This window comes from Oncorhynchus masou, chromosome 5, assembly GCF_036934945.1.
Source record: "Oncorhynchus masou masou isolate Uvic2021 chromosome 5, UVic_Omas_1.1, whole genome shotgun sequence".
NCBI classification, from domain to species: Eukaryota; Metazoa; Chordata; class Actinopteri; order Salmoniformes; family Salmonidae; genus Oncorhynchus; species Oncorhynchus masou.
This window is the reverse complement of record NC_088216.1, coordinates 48,365,204-48,381,430: the sequence shown is the minus strand read 5'-3', so window position 1 is coordinate 48,381,430 and position 16,227 is coordinate 48,365,204. Positions and strand designations below refer to the sequence as shown.

Below are 16,227 nucleotides of genomic sequence, written 5' to 3'. Positions count from 1 at the left end.
TGCGTGGAGGTGGCACCGGATAAACCGGACCGTGAAGGCATACTGGAGATCTTGAGAGCAGGGCTGGCACCATCCGCCCTGGCTGGATCCTCACCCTATCAGAACCATATCAGACCAAAACAGATAGAAACAGACTAACTAGACATGCAAAATAGAATGCCCACTCATATCACACCCTGAACAAACAAAACATAGAAACAAACAACGCAAATAATGGTCTGAGTGTGACCGGGGCCGAAGTTTACATACACTCAATTAGTACTTGGTAGCATTGCCTTTAAATTGTTTAACTTGGGTCAAAGGTTTTGGGTAGCCTTCCACGAGCTTCCCACAATAAGTTGGGTGAATTTTGTCCCATTCCTCCTGACAGAGCTGGTGTAACTGAGTCAGGTTTGTAGGCCTCCTTGCTCTCACACGCTTTTTCAGTTCTGCCCACACATTTTCTATAGGATTGAGGTCAGGGCTTTGTGATGGCCACTCCAATACCTTGACTTTGTTGTCCCTAAGCCATTTTGCCACAAATCTGGAAGTTTGCTTGGGGTCATTGTCCGTTTGGAAGACCGATTTGCAACCAAGCTTTAACATCCTGACTGATGTCTTGAGATGTTGCTTCAATATATCCACATAATTTTCCTCCCTCATGATGCCATTATTTTGTGAAGTGCACCAGTCCCTCCTGCAGCAAAGCACCCCCACAACATGATGCTGCCACCCCCATGCTTCACGGTTGAGATGATGTTCTTTGGCTTGCAAACCTCTACCTTGGCTTGTAAGCCTCCACCCTTTTTCCTCCAAACATAACGATGGTTATTATGGCCAAACAGTTCTATTTTTGTTTCATCAGACCAGAGGACATTTCTCCAAATAGTACGATCTTTGTCCCCATGTGTAGTTGCAAACCGTAGTCTGTCTTTTTTATGGTGGTTTTGGAGCAGTAGCTTCTTGCTTGCTGAGCGGCCTTTCTGGCTGAGTCAATTTAGGACTCGTTTTACTGTGGATATAGATACTTTTGTGCCTGTTTCCTCCAGCATCTTCACAAGGTCCTTTGCTGTTTTTCTAGGATTGATTTGCTCTTTTCGCACCGAAGTAAGTTCATCTCTTGGAGACAGAATGTGTCTTCTTCCTGAGCGGTATGATGGCTGCGTGGTCCCATGGTGTTTATACTTGCGTACTATTGTTTGTACAGATAAACATGGTACCTTCAGGCATTTGGAAATTGCTCCCAAGGATTAACCAGACTTGTGGAGGTCTTCAATTTATTTTCTGAGGTCTTGGCTGATTTCTTTGGATTTTCCCATGATGCCAAGCAAAGAGGCACTGAGTTTGAAGGTAGGCCTTGAAATACATCCACGGGTACACCTCCAATTGACTCAAATAATGTCAATTAGCCTATCAGATGCTTCTAAAGCCATGACATCATTTTTGGGATTTTCCAAGATGTTTAAAGGCACAGTCAACTTAAACTTCTGACCCACTGGAATTGTGAATTATAAGTTAAATAATCTGTCTGTAAACAATTGTTGGAAAAATTACTTGTGTCATGCACAAAGTAGATGTCCTAACAAAACTATAGTTTGTTAACAATACATTTTTGGAGTGTATGTGAACTTCTGACTTTGACTGTATATAATAGAATATGGTTTCAATATATTATTATTATGACAGTCTTCTACCATTCCCTTTGTCAGAGTGGACACGTTGTTTGCTCACCGCACAACCTAGGCTATACTTGTGAGGAGAAAGTTTCTGTTTATGTCAGTCCATTTAGGAGTTGTCAAATTATTCATTCCCGTTTGTAGAGCTCCTGTCAATGTTGAGTAAGGACGCGCACCTGATTATACATAGAAGTAGGCCTAGGCTACCTAGCCTGTGAGCAAACGTAGCGTATTTTAAAAATCTTTCCAGCGCTCTCCCTTTCGATAACCACTCAGTATAAAAAGTGGGGGAAAATGTAATGTAAACGTTATTAAAAATAGGTCGACTTGATTACTTCTTATCCATTGTGCAAATAGCCTACAGCTATGTCTGGCCGGAGCCCACTGGAGCAGGAAACTCTGAGGGCCCAGAATATTTTATACAATGCTGCACGTTCCTTGCAGACAGGGCATGCATAGCCAATTTTGATTTATATGATATTTATCTTTATTAGGATATTTTCTACCTGCAGGCTGCAATGTTTTTATTTTTTGGCTTTATGTAGGCTATTTTTACATAATTTGCAATGGCAATAGAAGTTACATTTAGAATTATGATTAACCACATGATAATGATAATGAAATTGTAAGATAAATTTGCACTCCAAATAGAAAAGGTTACAGACCCCTAATGTAGCCTATTAGAAGCGTATCAACAGGAGCATAACAGCATAATATGTGAGGGCCAACAGCAGTGGGAGGAAGAGGGTCAGGAACTGTTTATTTATTTTCTGGTTAGGTTATCTTGATCTCTGGCTCCCTCGAGTCATTTGTGTGTCTTAATTATTCAATCACAGTGTGCTTAAAGCATCAGACAAGCTCAGTAGCCTACATAAAGTTGTTTTTATTAAAACACATAGGGAGTGTCTATATAGTGAAAAATACATGTTTTAAAATTTCAACCAATCAATTGGTCGAAAGAAAAGACGACTCTAGGTCAACCAATATTTTTTGTTGTGGTTGGGGACAGCCCTAAGCTATTTACAAGGTCTGTTCCAATTCCATATGTACAATGTGCAGGGATATTGGAGTGATAGAGGAAGATATGTTAAGTGTATTCAAAAAAGTATTCAGACCCCTTGACTTTTTCCACATTTTGTTACGTTACAGCCTTATTCTAAAATTGATTAAATACTTTTTTCTTTCATCAATCTACAAACTATACACCAACATGACAAGGCGAAAACAGGTTTTTAGAAATGTTAGCAAATGTATACAACATTTAAAATAGAAATACCTTATTTACATAAGTATTCAGACCCTTTTCTATGAGATTCGAAATTGAGCTCAGGTGTATCCTGTTTCCATTTATCATCCTTGAGATGTTTCTACAACTTGATTAGATTTAATCTGTGGTAAATTCAATTGATTGGACATGATTTGGAAAGGCACACCCCTGCCTATATAAGGGCCCACAGTTGACAGTGCATGTAAGTGCAAAAATCAAGCCATAAGTTCGAAGGAATTGTCAGAGACAGGATTGTGTCGAGGCACAGATCAGTAGAAGGGTACCAAACCACAGTGACTCTTCCTAAAGCCAAACTGAGCAATCTTGGACCTGCCTGGTGTGTTCCTTATTCTTCATGATGCTCTCTGCACTTTTAATGGACCTCTGAGACTATCACTGTGCAGGTGCATTTATACGGAGACTTGATTACACACAGGTGGATTGTATTTATCATCATTAGTCATTTAGGTCAACATTGGATCATTCAGAGACCCTCACTGAACTTCTGGAGAGAGTTTGCTGCACTGAAAGTAAAGGGGCTGAATAATTTTGCACGCCCAATTTTTCAGTTTTTGATTTGTTAAAAAAGTTTGAAATATCCAATAACTGTCGTTCCACTTCATGATTGTGTCCCACTTGTTGTTGATTCTTCACAAAAAAATACAGTTTTATATCTTTATGTTTGAAGCCTGAAATGTAGCAAAAGGTCGCAAAGTTCAAGGGGGCCGAATACTTTTGCAAGGCACTGTATTTTAGCAGTCTTGTGGCTTGGGGATAGAAGCTGTTCAGTAGCCTGTTGGTGTCAGACTTGATGCATCGGTACCGCTTGCAGCGAGAAAAGCCTATGGCTTTGGTGGCTGGAGTCTTTAACGAGAATAGAGAGGTTTGTAGGGAAGAGAGCTATCATATGTACCTTCACAAAGTGTTGTAAACTGTGTGAGAGCGGGAGAGGAAGTGGTATATAGGGTTAGAGACACAGTAACCTATTAAAAAGTAGGCTATAGGCCCAATTAGGGCTGTGGCGGTCACAACATTTTGTCAGACAGTGATTGTCAAGCAAATAACTGTCGGTCTCACGGTAATTGATCATTAATTAACTTAAACACATTTAGCATCTCCTGGCTTCCACACATAGCCTAGACGCCACTGATGCAGACCTTTGGCACATCTACATATTAAAAAGTCTAAGGAATCTATGTAATGTACCCTACACCATCACAATAAATCCATTATTATTTTAGACGGGTTTAATGAAGCACGATATGAAGAAAATGTAGTATTTTTCAGAAGAACAGAACAGCATACTCTGTGTTGTCCTTATGTTAGGTCCTGATCTGGCTATGCCAAATGACTGTGGGCTACATTAGTTCCTTTAGCAGACAAGATTCGGCTTAAAATTCCTTGGCATTATTTTATAGTATGAAGAATACAATTGAACAAAGCTGAATAAAATAGAAAGGTTATTTTCTCCAAACAATTTGAGGGAGTGCGCACATGCGGATATTCTGTGTTGAGCGGTTGTTATGTTATGTTATGATTTTGACTATATTGTAAGGCTGCATGATGCGACTCTAATGATGATGTGAGAGAAGTTGCCTGAAAGGCATGAGCTCTGCTTGGTATTTTACAGCCTGTACACACATTATGTCTCTCATTCACTATTTGACAAGCACTTGATAATGCCTAGAATTTAACAGTGTTATCCCCTTTGTGTGGCCATTATGCACCCCCCCAAAAAATCCATGCCTTTTGTGGCCATTGTGCGCTTCTCCCTGAGTGCTGCGCCCTCCATCACGTGATCGGGTCTTTCTCACAGGCTACAAGTGAAGACACACATTGGGGACGCAACTGTGCGTGTCCTTATCCAATTCCAAAGGTGCATATTGAAGATATTGGAAGAACTGTCCACATTTACTTTTTGTTAGCAAACAATAAACACTAGCCCTAACGCACAGCAAAAGTACTAGCCTACTATCTACTATGCCTCACAGTACAAAGGTTGACCTATTCTGTGCGAGAAATAAATATTCCAAACATAGTTTTGGACAATTGCAGGGTTGCGGGATGCGATAGAGCCCAAATTAATACAACCACTAGCATCAAAAAAACATTTATTATGTATGCAATGTGGCTGTCGCAATAGATCAGAACATTTAGCTTATAATGTTGACAAACTAGTAGGCTATTTATTCACATTATAAGCACAGCAATGCACAGGCGATATGCACTAATGTTCCATCAGTGGAAAACACCATTATCAAAAGTGACCGCAAATGCAATAATGCATGTAATGCTTTTATTATAAAGGTGCATTTTTCTGGTGAAAATGATCTTCCCCAAACTTGAAACTCACACACTGCTCATGTATGCTAGTTAGGCTCTACACCCCTTGTAAATGTGCTTAATTTTTTGAAGGTTTTTGGCCATTTTAGTTGTGATACAAAGCTTATTAAAACATATAGGCTCATGGGTTATGCTACTGTACATGAATATTGTGACTATGATTCTAAAAGGTCCCAAAAAAAGGCATTGTTTCTTATGCTGGGCATCTTTCACAAGTGATAATATATCATATATATTGTCACCCATCAGACTATTCTTAATTTAAAATTGTCTTTACATATACTAAATAACATGTGTGAAATTGGTTTTGATTTAGAATGAACCATTATCATGCACCTGTATCGAAACAGGGTCAGCCGGAAAAGATACATGTCATCTATGCACTTAAATAGCGAATTGAGGACGCTTTTCCCATGGTTCATTTTTATGCCAGCCAGCTAGGCCATGCTCCTGTTGTAAATATAAGCAAAGTGCTTAATATTAGGAAAGTTGATCAATAAATATAGTAGGTATAGCCTATAGAAAGCTGATCCTCATATTTTTAGTAGAGGCCATCACTCTGTTTTCTTGCGCAATTGCATAGCCTATTGAAATGTTGCGCAACAAGAGCGCATGGGCTCTCAGGAATTGTTTGATTCGATTTTTTAATATAAACTCGAGTTATAGGATCACAATGGTAATAGGTCGTCATTTGTTGTGTTACTTGTGAGGCACAGCTAAGTGAGCATCAATTGAAGACTCAGCGAAGGGCGAGCGTCAGAGGGTCCGCCTCACTGTCTGACAGTCCCGCAGCTCTCCCCCCTATGCTAAGACTGACCAAAAAGGGGACAGAGTCTTCGAGCTGATGGTGAAACTCGAGTCACACCACATTATTTCTGCCTTATGCACAAATTCATGTTGTTGCTCCTAATGAACAGAGAAAGTGAAATGTTCCTTGATATAAAAAAACAGCGCTAATAATAACGGCAGCCTATCGATACACTTTGCTGCGCTTTCATTTAAGGCGCAGTGCTGTTTGCAGCACGAGTGGAGAACAGCATTTCATGTTCACAATGCTGAATAAAAACTTGAACATGAACTCACTTATAAAAACAGCAGCTCTTTTCTGTGTTCACTGACAGTCTCTCTAGTCATGGTTTTAAACGTTTTGAAATCACAGTATCAACGAGAAAGCTGTAGACACGATGATCTGAACAATCCAATGGACTGTCACGTTCTGACCTTAGTTCCTTTGTTATGTCATTGTTTTAGTATGGTCAGGGCGTGAGTTGGGTGGGCAGTCTATGTTCCTTTTTCTATGATTTGGTATTTCTGTGTTTGGCCTGGTATGGTTCTCAATCAGAGGCAGCTGTCAATCATTGTCCCTGATTGAGAACCATACTTAGGGAGCCTGTTTTCACCCTTGAGGCGTGGGTGATTATACTTTCTGTTTAATGTGTGGTGCACCTGACGGAGCTGTTTCGGTTGTGTTTTTTTTTGTTTCTTTGTTAGATGTTGTTCGGTTGAAGTAAATAACATGAACAAGTACCACGCTGCTCTTTGGTCCTCATCCTTCCTCCACCAACAACGGCCGTTACATTGACGAGGCAGTAGCCACTTCGCCTAGCCGGCACGCAGGGCACTTGAAACAAGTGCCCCTACTGTCAACATCATTGTTTTATTTTTTTAATAGACATTTTTCACAATCGACCGTTTGGTGAACACTGGGTTAGAGAATACTGCCCCAGCTTCTCTTCCTCACACAGTTATAGCGAGTCTGCAGAGCACTTCCTCTGTTTTTTTTGTGTGCTGTGGGACATGTGCATGTTTTGCGCCTTGCATGCATGCTGTGTGTGTGTGTGTGTGTGTGTGTGTGTGTGTGTGTGTGTGTGTGTGTGTGTGTGTGTGTGTGTGTGTGTGTGTGTGTGTGTGTGTGTGTGTGTGTGTGTGTGTGTGTGTGTGTGTGTGTGTGTGTGTGTGTGTGTGTGTGTGAGGCCATATTATGGGTTAAACATGTCCATGGGAGGTCAGGAATCTGGGCTGTGACACTGCTGAGCTGCAGTCTCCTGTCTGAACCAGCCACGTCTGTTTTACTAAACATTAGTACAGTACCTAGTCACAGTTTGTTAACCATGTGTCAATTGTTACATGCGGCTTGTTGTAAGACCTTTTGTTCTTTAAATAGTGGTTAGTAAGCAGTTTATGAAGTCCTCCAAATAACGAAAAAGTGAAGAAAAGGGGGAATCCGCAATACAGTTACATATCTAGGGCCGTAGAAAATAGGTTTTGTTTTTTCCCAAATTCCGTTTTCACCGTTTTTAGTTTCTCCAGGATTCAGATTTTTCCCAGTTTTTATTTTTTCTTTCAGTCACACTTTTTTAATTGGATTTTTTAAATCCACAGCAATGCTTAAACCACAACAGGAGACCACTTTTGAGGTCTGGGAAAAATCTATAATTTTTTGAGGGGTGGGGTGTAAATACCATTTTAATTCAAGTGCACACCACGAAGAGACAAGCAAATAGTCGCCCCGTTTTAGTGGACCAAAAGTATTAGGACAAATTCACTTGTGTATTAAAGTAGTAAAAAGTTAAGTAATTGGTCCCATATTCATAGGGACCAATACCTCATCAAGCTTGTGACTCTACAAATTTTTGGGATGCATTTGCTGTTTGTTTTGATTGTGTTTCGGATTATTTTGTAGAAAATGTATCGTAAATAATGTATTCTGTCATTCTGGAGTGAGAAAGTTAAGATGCACAAATATTGTACCCCAAAGACATGCTAACCTCTCACCATTACAATAACAGGGGAGGTTAGCATTTTTTTTGGGGGGGGGGGTACAATATTTGTGCGTCTAACTTTCTCACTCATCATTGTCACGATTCATTCAGGATTATCCGTAATCATGGTAGCGTTCACATTAATGTAGAAGTGGGTTTAGAAACATTCTATTCTTATTTACAATGAAGTGACTAAAACAAATCACGGCTGGATTGATGCAAATAATCATATCTTTCTGCCAGGTTGACGTACTCTACTTTGTGGAGGCCTTTCCATCTAGCAGAAGACGGTGATCATTAGCATCATTGCTAACGGCTACACAAAGCGGTAGACAAACATGCACACACAGACAGAGGCATTCCCGCGTCGTTGCCTCGTCAGAAAGTTGAAGGACAATACAAATCACTAATGCATATAGTTCATGCCTTATCTTAAGCAACACCTTTTCTAATAAATTCAATACATTTTTGAATATTGCGGAATAATTCCATGTTCACGTCTGGATTGCGTGATTCCAGCCACGTTCCAAGCATCGCGGATTTGATTGGTCCTTGTATATCGCAATATTATTTTGGACGATATTATATAGAAACTTTGACTCCAAGTATTGATTTGTAATAAAAATACATGTTTTGCTAGCCCTAGTCATCTCTACCTGCTCCAAAGCGCCGATATTTTTCATCCTATAGCTTGTTCACCAACTTCTTTTTAAGTAGTGAACCAATGTGTTTTCAACACTTTTATTTCCATGACTGATCATAACAGGGGTGAAAGTAAGCCATTCCGGTACGGCGTCCCGGCAAAATAAATGGTGGGGGTACTCCATACCGGTAAAACATGAGCCTATCACAATTAATACGACATGCCCCAAAAACTATAGGTTGTTAAACTATTATTTAACATTACTGCATGTCAGCCACATTAACATTTTGCAATTTTTATTTATTTATTTTTAAACCTTTATTTAACCAGGAAGGGCTCATTGAGATTTAAAATCTCTTTTTCAAGAGCGTCCTGGCCAAGATAGACAGCACCAAGTCATTACAAAAAATCCTTCAATTAACTAGAAACCGGGTAATTGTCATGCATAGGTGTAATAGGTGGCAGGGAAATCAGGCGCAGGAGAGTCAAATAGAGTGTAAAATGGAGTCTTTTAATAAAGTTCACGGAGTATGCTCCATAACACTAAATGTACGTAAACAAACAAACATGGGTACGAGGACCCGACGCGCACCTATACAACATCACACTACACTGACAATAACACAATCTCTGACAAAGACATGAGGGGAAACAGAGGGTTAAATACACAACAGGTAATGAATGGGATTGAAAACAGGTGTGTGGGAAGACAAGACAAAACCAATGGAAAATGAAAAAAGGATCAATGATGGCTAGAAGACCGGTGACGTCGAACGCCGAGCACCGCCCGAACAAGGAGAGGCAACGACTTCGGTAGAAGTCTTGACAGTAGCCCCCCTGACGCGCGGCTCCAGCTGCGCGTCGACACCGGCCTCGGGAACGACCCGGAGGGCGAGGTGCAGGGCGATCCGGATGGAGACGGTGGAATTCTGATAACATGGAAGGATCTAACACGTCCTCCACCGGAACCCAGCATCTCTCCTCCGGCCCGTACCCCTCCCAGTCCACGAGGTACTGAAGGCCCCTCGCCCGACGTCTCGATTCCAAAATGGATCGAACAGAGTACGCCGGAACCCCCTCGATGTCTAGAGGAGGCTACGTACTTCAACCTCCTGGAGCGGGCCAGCCACCATCGGCCTGAGGAGAGACACATGGAACGAGGGGTTAATACGGTAATGAGTGGGTAGTTGTAACCTATAACATACCTCGTTCACTCTCCTCAGGACTTTAAACGGCCCCACAAACCGCGGACCCAGCTTCCGGCAGAGCAGGTGAAGGGGCAGGTTTCGGGTCGAGAGCCAGACCCTGGTGCGAACACTGGGGCCTCACTGTGGCGACAGTCTGCGCCAATTTTCTGGCGCCTTATGGCACGCTGAAGGTTTCCTCAAAACCAATTGTCCACCGCAGTGGCCTCGGTCTGGCTCTGATGCCAAGGAGCCAGAACCGGCTGATACCATAATACACATTGAAAGGGAGTAAGGTTAGTGGAGGAGTGACGTAGCGAGTTCTGAGCCATCTCTGCCCAGGGCACGAACTTCGCCCACTCCCCCGGCCGATCCTGGTAATAAGACCGCAGAAACCTACCCACATCCTGGTTAACTCTCTCCACCTGCCCATTACTCTCGGGGTGAAAACCTGAGGTAAAACTAACCTAGATCCCCAGACGCTCCATGAACGCCTTCCAGACCCTTGATGTGAACTGGGGACCCCGATCAGACACTATATCCTCAGGCACCCCATAGTACCGGAAAACGTGTGTAAACAGGGCCTCTGCAGTTTGTAAGGCCGTAGGGAGACCGGGCAAAGGGAGGAGACGACAGGACTTTGAAAACCGATCCACAACGACCAGGATCGTGGTGTAACCCTGTGAAGGTGGAAGATCAGTCAAAACTCCACCGACAGGTGCGACCACGGCCGTTGAGGAACGGGTAGAGGTTGTAGCTTACCTCTGGCCAGGTGTCTAGGAGCCTTGCACTGGGCGCACACCGAGCAGGAAGAAACATAAATCCTCACGTCCTTAGCTAAAGTGGGCCACCAGTATCTCCCTTCAAGACAGCGCATCGTCCGACCTATCCCAGGATGACCAGAGGAGGGTGACGTGTGAGCCCAATATATCAATCGGTCGCGGACAGCAGACGGAACATACAGACGACCAGCTGGACACTCAGGGGGAGAAGGCTCTGCACGTGACGCCCGCTCAATATCCGCGTCCAGCTCCCACACTACAGGCGCCACCAGACACGAAGCTGGGAGTATGGGAGTGGGATCCATGGACCGCTCCTCTGTGTCATACAGCCGAGACAATGCGTCTGCCTTAACGTTCTGGGAGCCTGGTCTGTAAGAAAGAGTAAACACAAAACGAGTGAAAAACATGGCCCACCTTGCCTGGCGAGGATTCAATCTCTTCGCCGGCCGGATGTACTCCAGATTGCGGTGGTCAGTCCAGATGAGAAAAGGGTGTTTAGCCCCCTCAAGCCAATGCCTCCACACCTTCAAAGCTTCTACGATAGCTAACAGCTCTCGGTTCCCCACATCATAGTTTCGCTCCGCCGGGCTGAGCTTCTTCGAAAAGAAAGCACAGGGGCGAAGCTTCAGTGGCGTACCCGAACGCTGAGAGAGCACTGCTCCTATCCCAGCTTCGGATGCGTCCACCTCCACTATGAATGGCAAAGAGGGATCCGGATGAGCCAGCACAGGCACCGAGGTAAACAGAGTCTTCAGGTGCTCAAAAGCCCTGTTCGCCTCAGCCGACCACTGCAAGCGCACCGGGGCCCCCTTTAGCAGTGAGGTAATGGGAGCTGCCACCTGACCAAAACCCCGGATAAACCTCCGGTAGTAATTGGAAAACCCCAAAAAACGCTGCAACTCCTTTACCGTGGTTGGAGTCGGCCAATTACGCACGGCTGTAATGCGGCCGCTCTCCATCTCCACTCCTGAAGTGGAAATCCGATGCCCTAGGAAGGAGATGGATTGTTGGAAAAACAAGCATTTCTCAGCCCTGACATATAGATCATGATCCGACAGGCGACCAAGCACCCTGCGCACCAGGGACACATGCTCGGCGCGTGTAGCAGAGTATATCAGAATATCATCGATATACACCACTACACTCTGCCCGTGCAGGTCCCTGAAGATCTCATCTACAAATGATTGGAAAACTGATGGAGCATTCATCAACCCATATGGCATGACCAGGTACTCATAATGACCTGAGGTGGTGCTAAATGCCGTCTTCCACTCATCACCCTTCTTAATACGCACCAGATTGTACGCACTCCTGAGATCCAATTTTGTGAAAAAACATGCCCGTGCATTAACTCAATAATCGTATTGATCAGAGGTAGCGGGTAACTATATTTCACTGTGATTTTATTAAGAGCTCGATAATCAACGCACGGGCGTAAACCGCCATCCTTATTTTTCACAAAAAATAAACTCGAAGAGACGGGTGAAATGGATGGCTGAATGAACCCCTGATGCAGGGATTCAGAGACATATGTCTCCATAGCCTCCGTCTCCGCTTGCGACAGGGGATATACGTGACTCTTGGGATATGCAGCGTCTACCAGGAGATCTATCGCACAATCCCCCCGTTGATGGGGTGGTAATTGAGTCCCCTTCTTTTTACAGAAGGCGAGGGCCAAATCGGCATATTCGGGGGGAATGCGCACGGTGTAGACCTGGTCTGGACTCTCCACCGTAGTAGCACCAACGGAAACCCCTAAACACCTACCTGAGCATTCTCGCAACCACCCCGTGAGAGCCCTCTGTGGCCAAGAAACAGTGGGGTTATGACAAACTAACCAGGGTAGGCCTAGCACCACAGAATACGCAGGAGAATCAATAAGGAAAATACTAATCTTCTCCTTGTGACCCTCCTGCGTTATCATACACAAAGGTGCGGTTACCTCCCTGATAAACCCTGACCCTAATGGTCGACTATCTAAGGCATGAATAGGGAAAGGCATATCCACAGGAACAATAGGGATCCCTAAACTATGAGCTAGACTTTTATTAATGAAATTCCCAGCTGCACCTGAATCTACTAGCGCCTTATACTGGGAATGCAGTGAAAAATCAGGAAAAGAGACAGAGACAAACATTAGTGCAGCAGAGGGCTCTGGATGAGAATGGTGCCTACTCACCTGGGGTGACGCCAGAATGCCCTGCCTGCCTTCTCTATTCCCAGAGGAACCAACCCGGCACCGACCAGCAGTGTGCCCTCTGCGACCATGAATGGTACTCGAGTGGGAACCCCCTCCGGACTCCCTGCGCACCATCCCACCCAATTCCATAGGTTCTGGAGAGAGGGTGCGGGAGGATGGAACAACCAGACTCCGATCTAGACGTCCACGAGTAGCCAGCATGTTGTCCAGCTTGATGGACATGTCCATCAGCTGGTCGAAGGTGAGGGTGGAGTCTCTACAGGCCAGCTCCCGACGCACGTCCTCGCGTAGACTACAACGGTAATGGTCGATCAGGGCCCTGTCGCTCCATCCAGCGCCGGCAGCCAAGGTCCTAAACTCCAAAGCAAAATCCTGGGCGCTCCTCGTCTCCTGCCTCAGATGATAGAGGAGCTCACCCGCTGCTTTGCCTTCAGGTGGGTGATCGAATACTATCCGGAATTGGCGGGTGAACTCCTCAAAATGGTCCAACGCCGCATCCTCCCTTCTACACACAGCGCTGGCCCATTCCAGGGCTTTCCCGGTGAGGCATGAGACGAGGGCTTAACTCTTCTCACGGTCAGATGGTACTGGGGAGGCCGTGGCTAGATATAAGTTCAGCTTAAGGAGGAAACCCTGGCAGCTGGCAGTATCTCCGTTGTATCCCGTAGGTAGGGATAAATGGATCTTAGATTCTGGAGAGGAAAAAACGTTTACGGGAGATTCCCGTTGTGGTGGTGGCGCTGGAGAAACTCCCTGTCTCTCCCAGCGATCCATTTTCTGGACAATGTGATCCATGACGGAGCTGATAACGTCAAGCTCCATCGCTTGTTCCTGAACGCGTTCCTCCAGCTCCATGGGCATAGTGTCCTCTCCTGCTGACTTCATATATTTGGTCAGAGATTCTGTCATGCATAGGTGTAATAGGTGGCAGGGAAGTCAGGCGCAGGAGAGTCAAATGGAGTGTAAAATAGAGTCTTTTAATAAAGTTCACAGAGTATGCTCCATAACACTAAATGTACGTAAACAAACAAACATGGGTACAGGACCCGACGCGCACCTATACAACATCACACTACACTGACAATAAAACAATCTCTGACAAAGACATGAGGGGAAACAGAGGGTTAAATACACAACAGGTAATGAATGGGATTGAAAACAGGTGTGTGGGAAGACAAGACAAAACCAATGGAAAATGAAAAAAGGATCAATGATGGCTAGAAGACCGGTGACGTCGAACGCCGAGCACCGCCCGTTCAAGGAGGCAACGACTTCGGCAGAAGTCGTGACAGTGATATTCACTCCGAATTGCATCGTGGTTTGAGGAGAACACTTACATTTTATCAAGGCGGAGATGAGTGGCCGAGACGCTCGCAGAGATGAGTGGCCGAGACGCTCGCGGAGATGAGTGGCCGAGACGCTCGCGGAGATGAGTGGCCGAGACGCTCGCGGAGATGAGTGGCCGAGACGCTCGCGGAGATGAGTGGCCGAGACGCTCGCGGAGATGAGTGGCCGAGACGTTCGCGGAGATGAGTGGCCGAGACGTTCGCGGAGATGAGTGGCCGAGACGCTCGCGGAGATGAGTGGCCGAGACGCTCGCAGAGATGAGTGGCCGAGACGTTCGCGGAGATGAGTGGCCGAGACGTTCGCGGAGATGAGTGGCCGAGACGTTCGCGGAGATGAGTGGCCGAGACGTTCGCGGAGATGAGTGGCCGAGACGTTCGCGGAGATGAGTGGCCGAGACGTTCGCGGAGATGAGTGGCCGAGACGCTCGTGGAGATGAGTGGCCGAGACGCTCGCGGAGATGAGTGGCCGAGACGCTCGCGGAGATTAGTGGCCGAGACACTCGCGGAGATGAGTGGCCGAGACCAAGGCACGCTTGGACGCATCAATTCAGGCTACAAGTGTGGGCCGAATGACAATCGCAGAATGTCATTACAATTCACGTAGGTGTTTCGTAACAGATGTCCCTTTCAATTCATCAAATTGCGGGTGTACAAAACAGAACTGGCTCAATATGTCGCGGATTTAACAAGTGACATCAATAAGGGATCATAGCTTTCACCTGGATTCACCTGGTCAGTCTATGTCATGGAAAGAGCAGGTGTTCATAATGTTTCGTACACTTAGTGTACAGTGAGCAATATGTTTGGAACATCAAATTACAATGAAATCGCAGTATCGAATCACAATACATATAGAATCGTAAGAATCACAATATACATATCATATTGTGAGGTCACTGGCCATTCCCAGCCCTAGAATCAGCTGTGTTTTTGTAGAATACACCTGAAACTGAGAGCACTTGGCATCTGTGGTCTGAATGGCAGAACCGAAATGCATCCCTCTGTCTCACTTTGACTACTTCCTCTTCTTTTGACTCTTTCTGATTACCTCTCTCTCTCTCGCTCCACAGAGCGTATTCTGAGGCCCATGTCTCTTCTCTGGAAGCCCTAGAACCAGTGTCATCCTCCTCCTCTTCTGTTGGTGGTGGCTTCCCCTGTAGGACCATGTCGGCAGCACAGACTCAGAAGGACGGTGAAGGCCCCTGGGGACTGGATTCCTTGGGCCTGAGCCAGAGAGAGTTGGTAATGGCTGAAGCTCTACAGATGGAGTATGATGCACTGTCAAGACTTAAACAGGACAAGGGTGGGGACAGCCAGGGGACCAGCTGCCAGGGGGTTGGGAAGCTACCTACGCTACCCCCTAGGGAGGGCCAGAGCCAGATCGATCGCCCCCTCCCACCCTGCCCCAGCCCTCTTCCTCCAGGAGGGAGTTTGCTAAGAGGGCTGTCTGGTTCGGACCCATTCCTCAACCACCTTCAGCCTGGGGGGTCCCACTCCCCACGTCCCTCCCCAGCCAGAGCCACTCCTCCTCTGGGAAGCTACAGCAAAGAGCCCCTCTATATCCTGGAGAGTTCAGGGAAGGGGGACTACCTGAACTCCAGCTATGGGCACTCAGGGTCTAGCTATGGTTCTCCTCTGACTCTGCTTAAAGGCTTCCCCCCTCCTCCGGATGACCCTCCTCCTGCTGTACCCCCAAGGACCCCTCTACCCCCCTCCACTGAGCTCTTCCCACCCTCCCGACGCACTGTGGCGCCCCGGGATGTCAACCTGTTCACCCCTGAGGTAGACCAGCCCAAACTGTCGTCAGGGGAGATGCACAACTACGAGAGCCTCAACGATGCCCTCTCCAAGCTCAATGGGGATTGGCTGGCGCCAAGGGGTAGGCGGGCCAACGGGGACCAATCAGGGAAGCCGGTGGCACGGAGTAAGACCCTCCCCCCTCAGGTGCCCCCCCGCACTTACGTACCTATCCAGAAGAGCAACAAGAACCAGCGCAGAGTGTCGGCCGACCCGGTAACTACTCGCTCCATGACAGGCTCACAACA

At 45.8% G+C, this 16,227-nt stretch overlaps 1 protein-coding gene across 2 annotated transcripts in view; it reads left to right on the top strand.

Moving 5' to 3' along the window:
• LOC135539739 (phosphatidylinositol 4-phosphate 3-kinase C2 domain-containing subunit beta-like) overlaps positions 1–16,227 on the top strand; it is a 73,289-nt gene that overhangs the window by 7,730 nt on the left and 49,332 nt on the right. For both annotated transcript variants that reach the window (XM_064965812.1, XM_064965811.1), the window contains exon 2: positions 15,253–16,195. In XM_064965812.1, coding sequence (XP_064821884.1) covers positions 15,347–16,195 — 849 coding nt within the window. In that variant the 5' untranslated portion in view covers positions 15,253–15,346. The remainder of the gene's footprint in view (positions 1–15,252; positions 16,196–16,227) is intronic.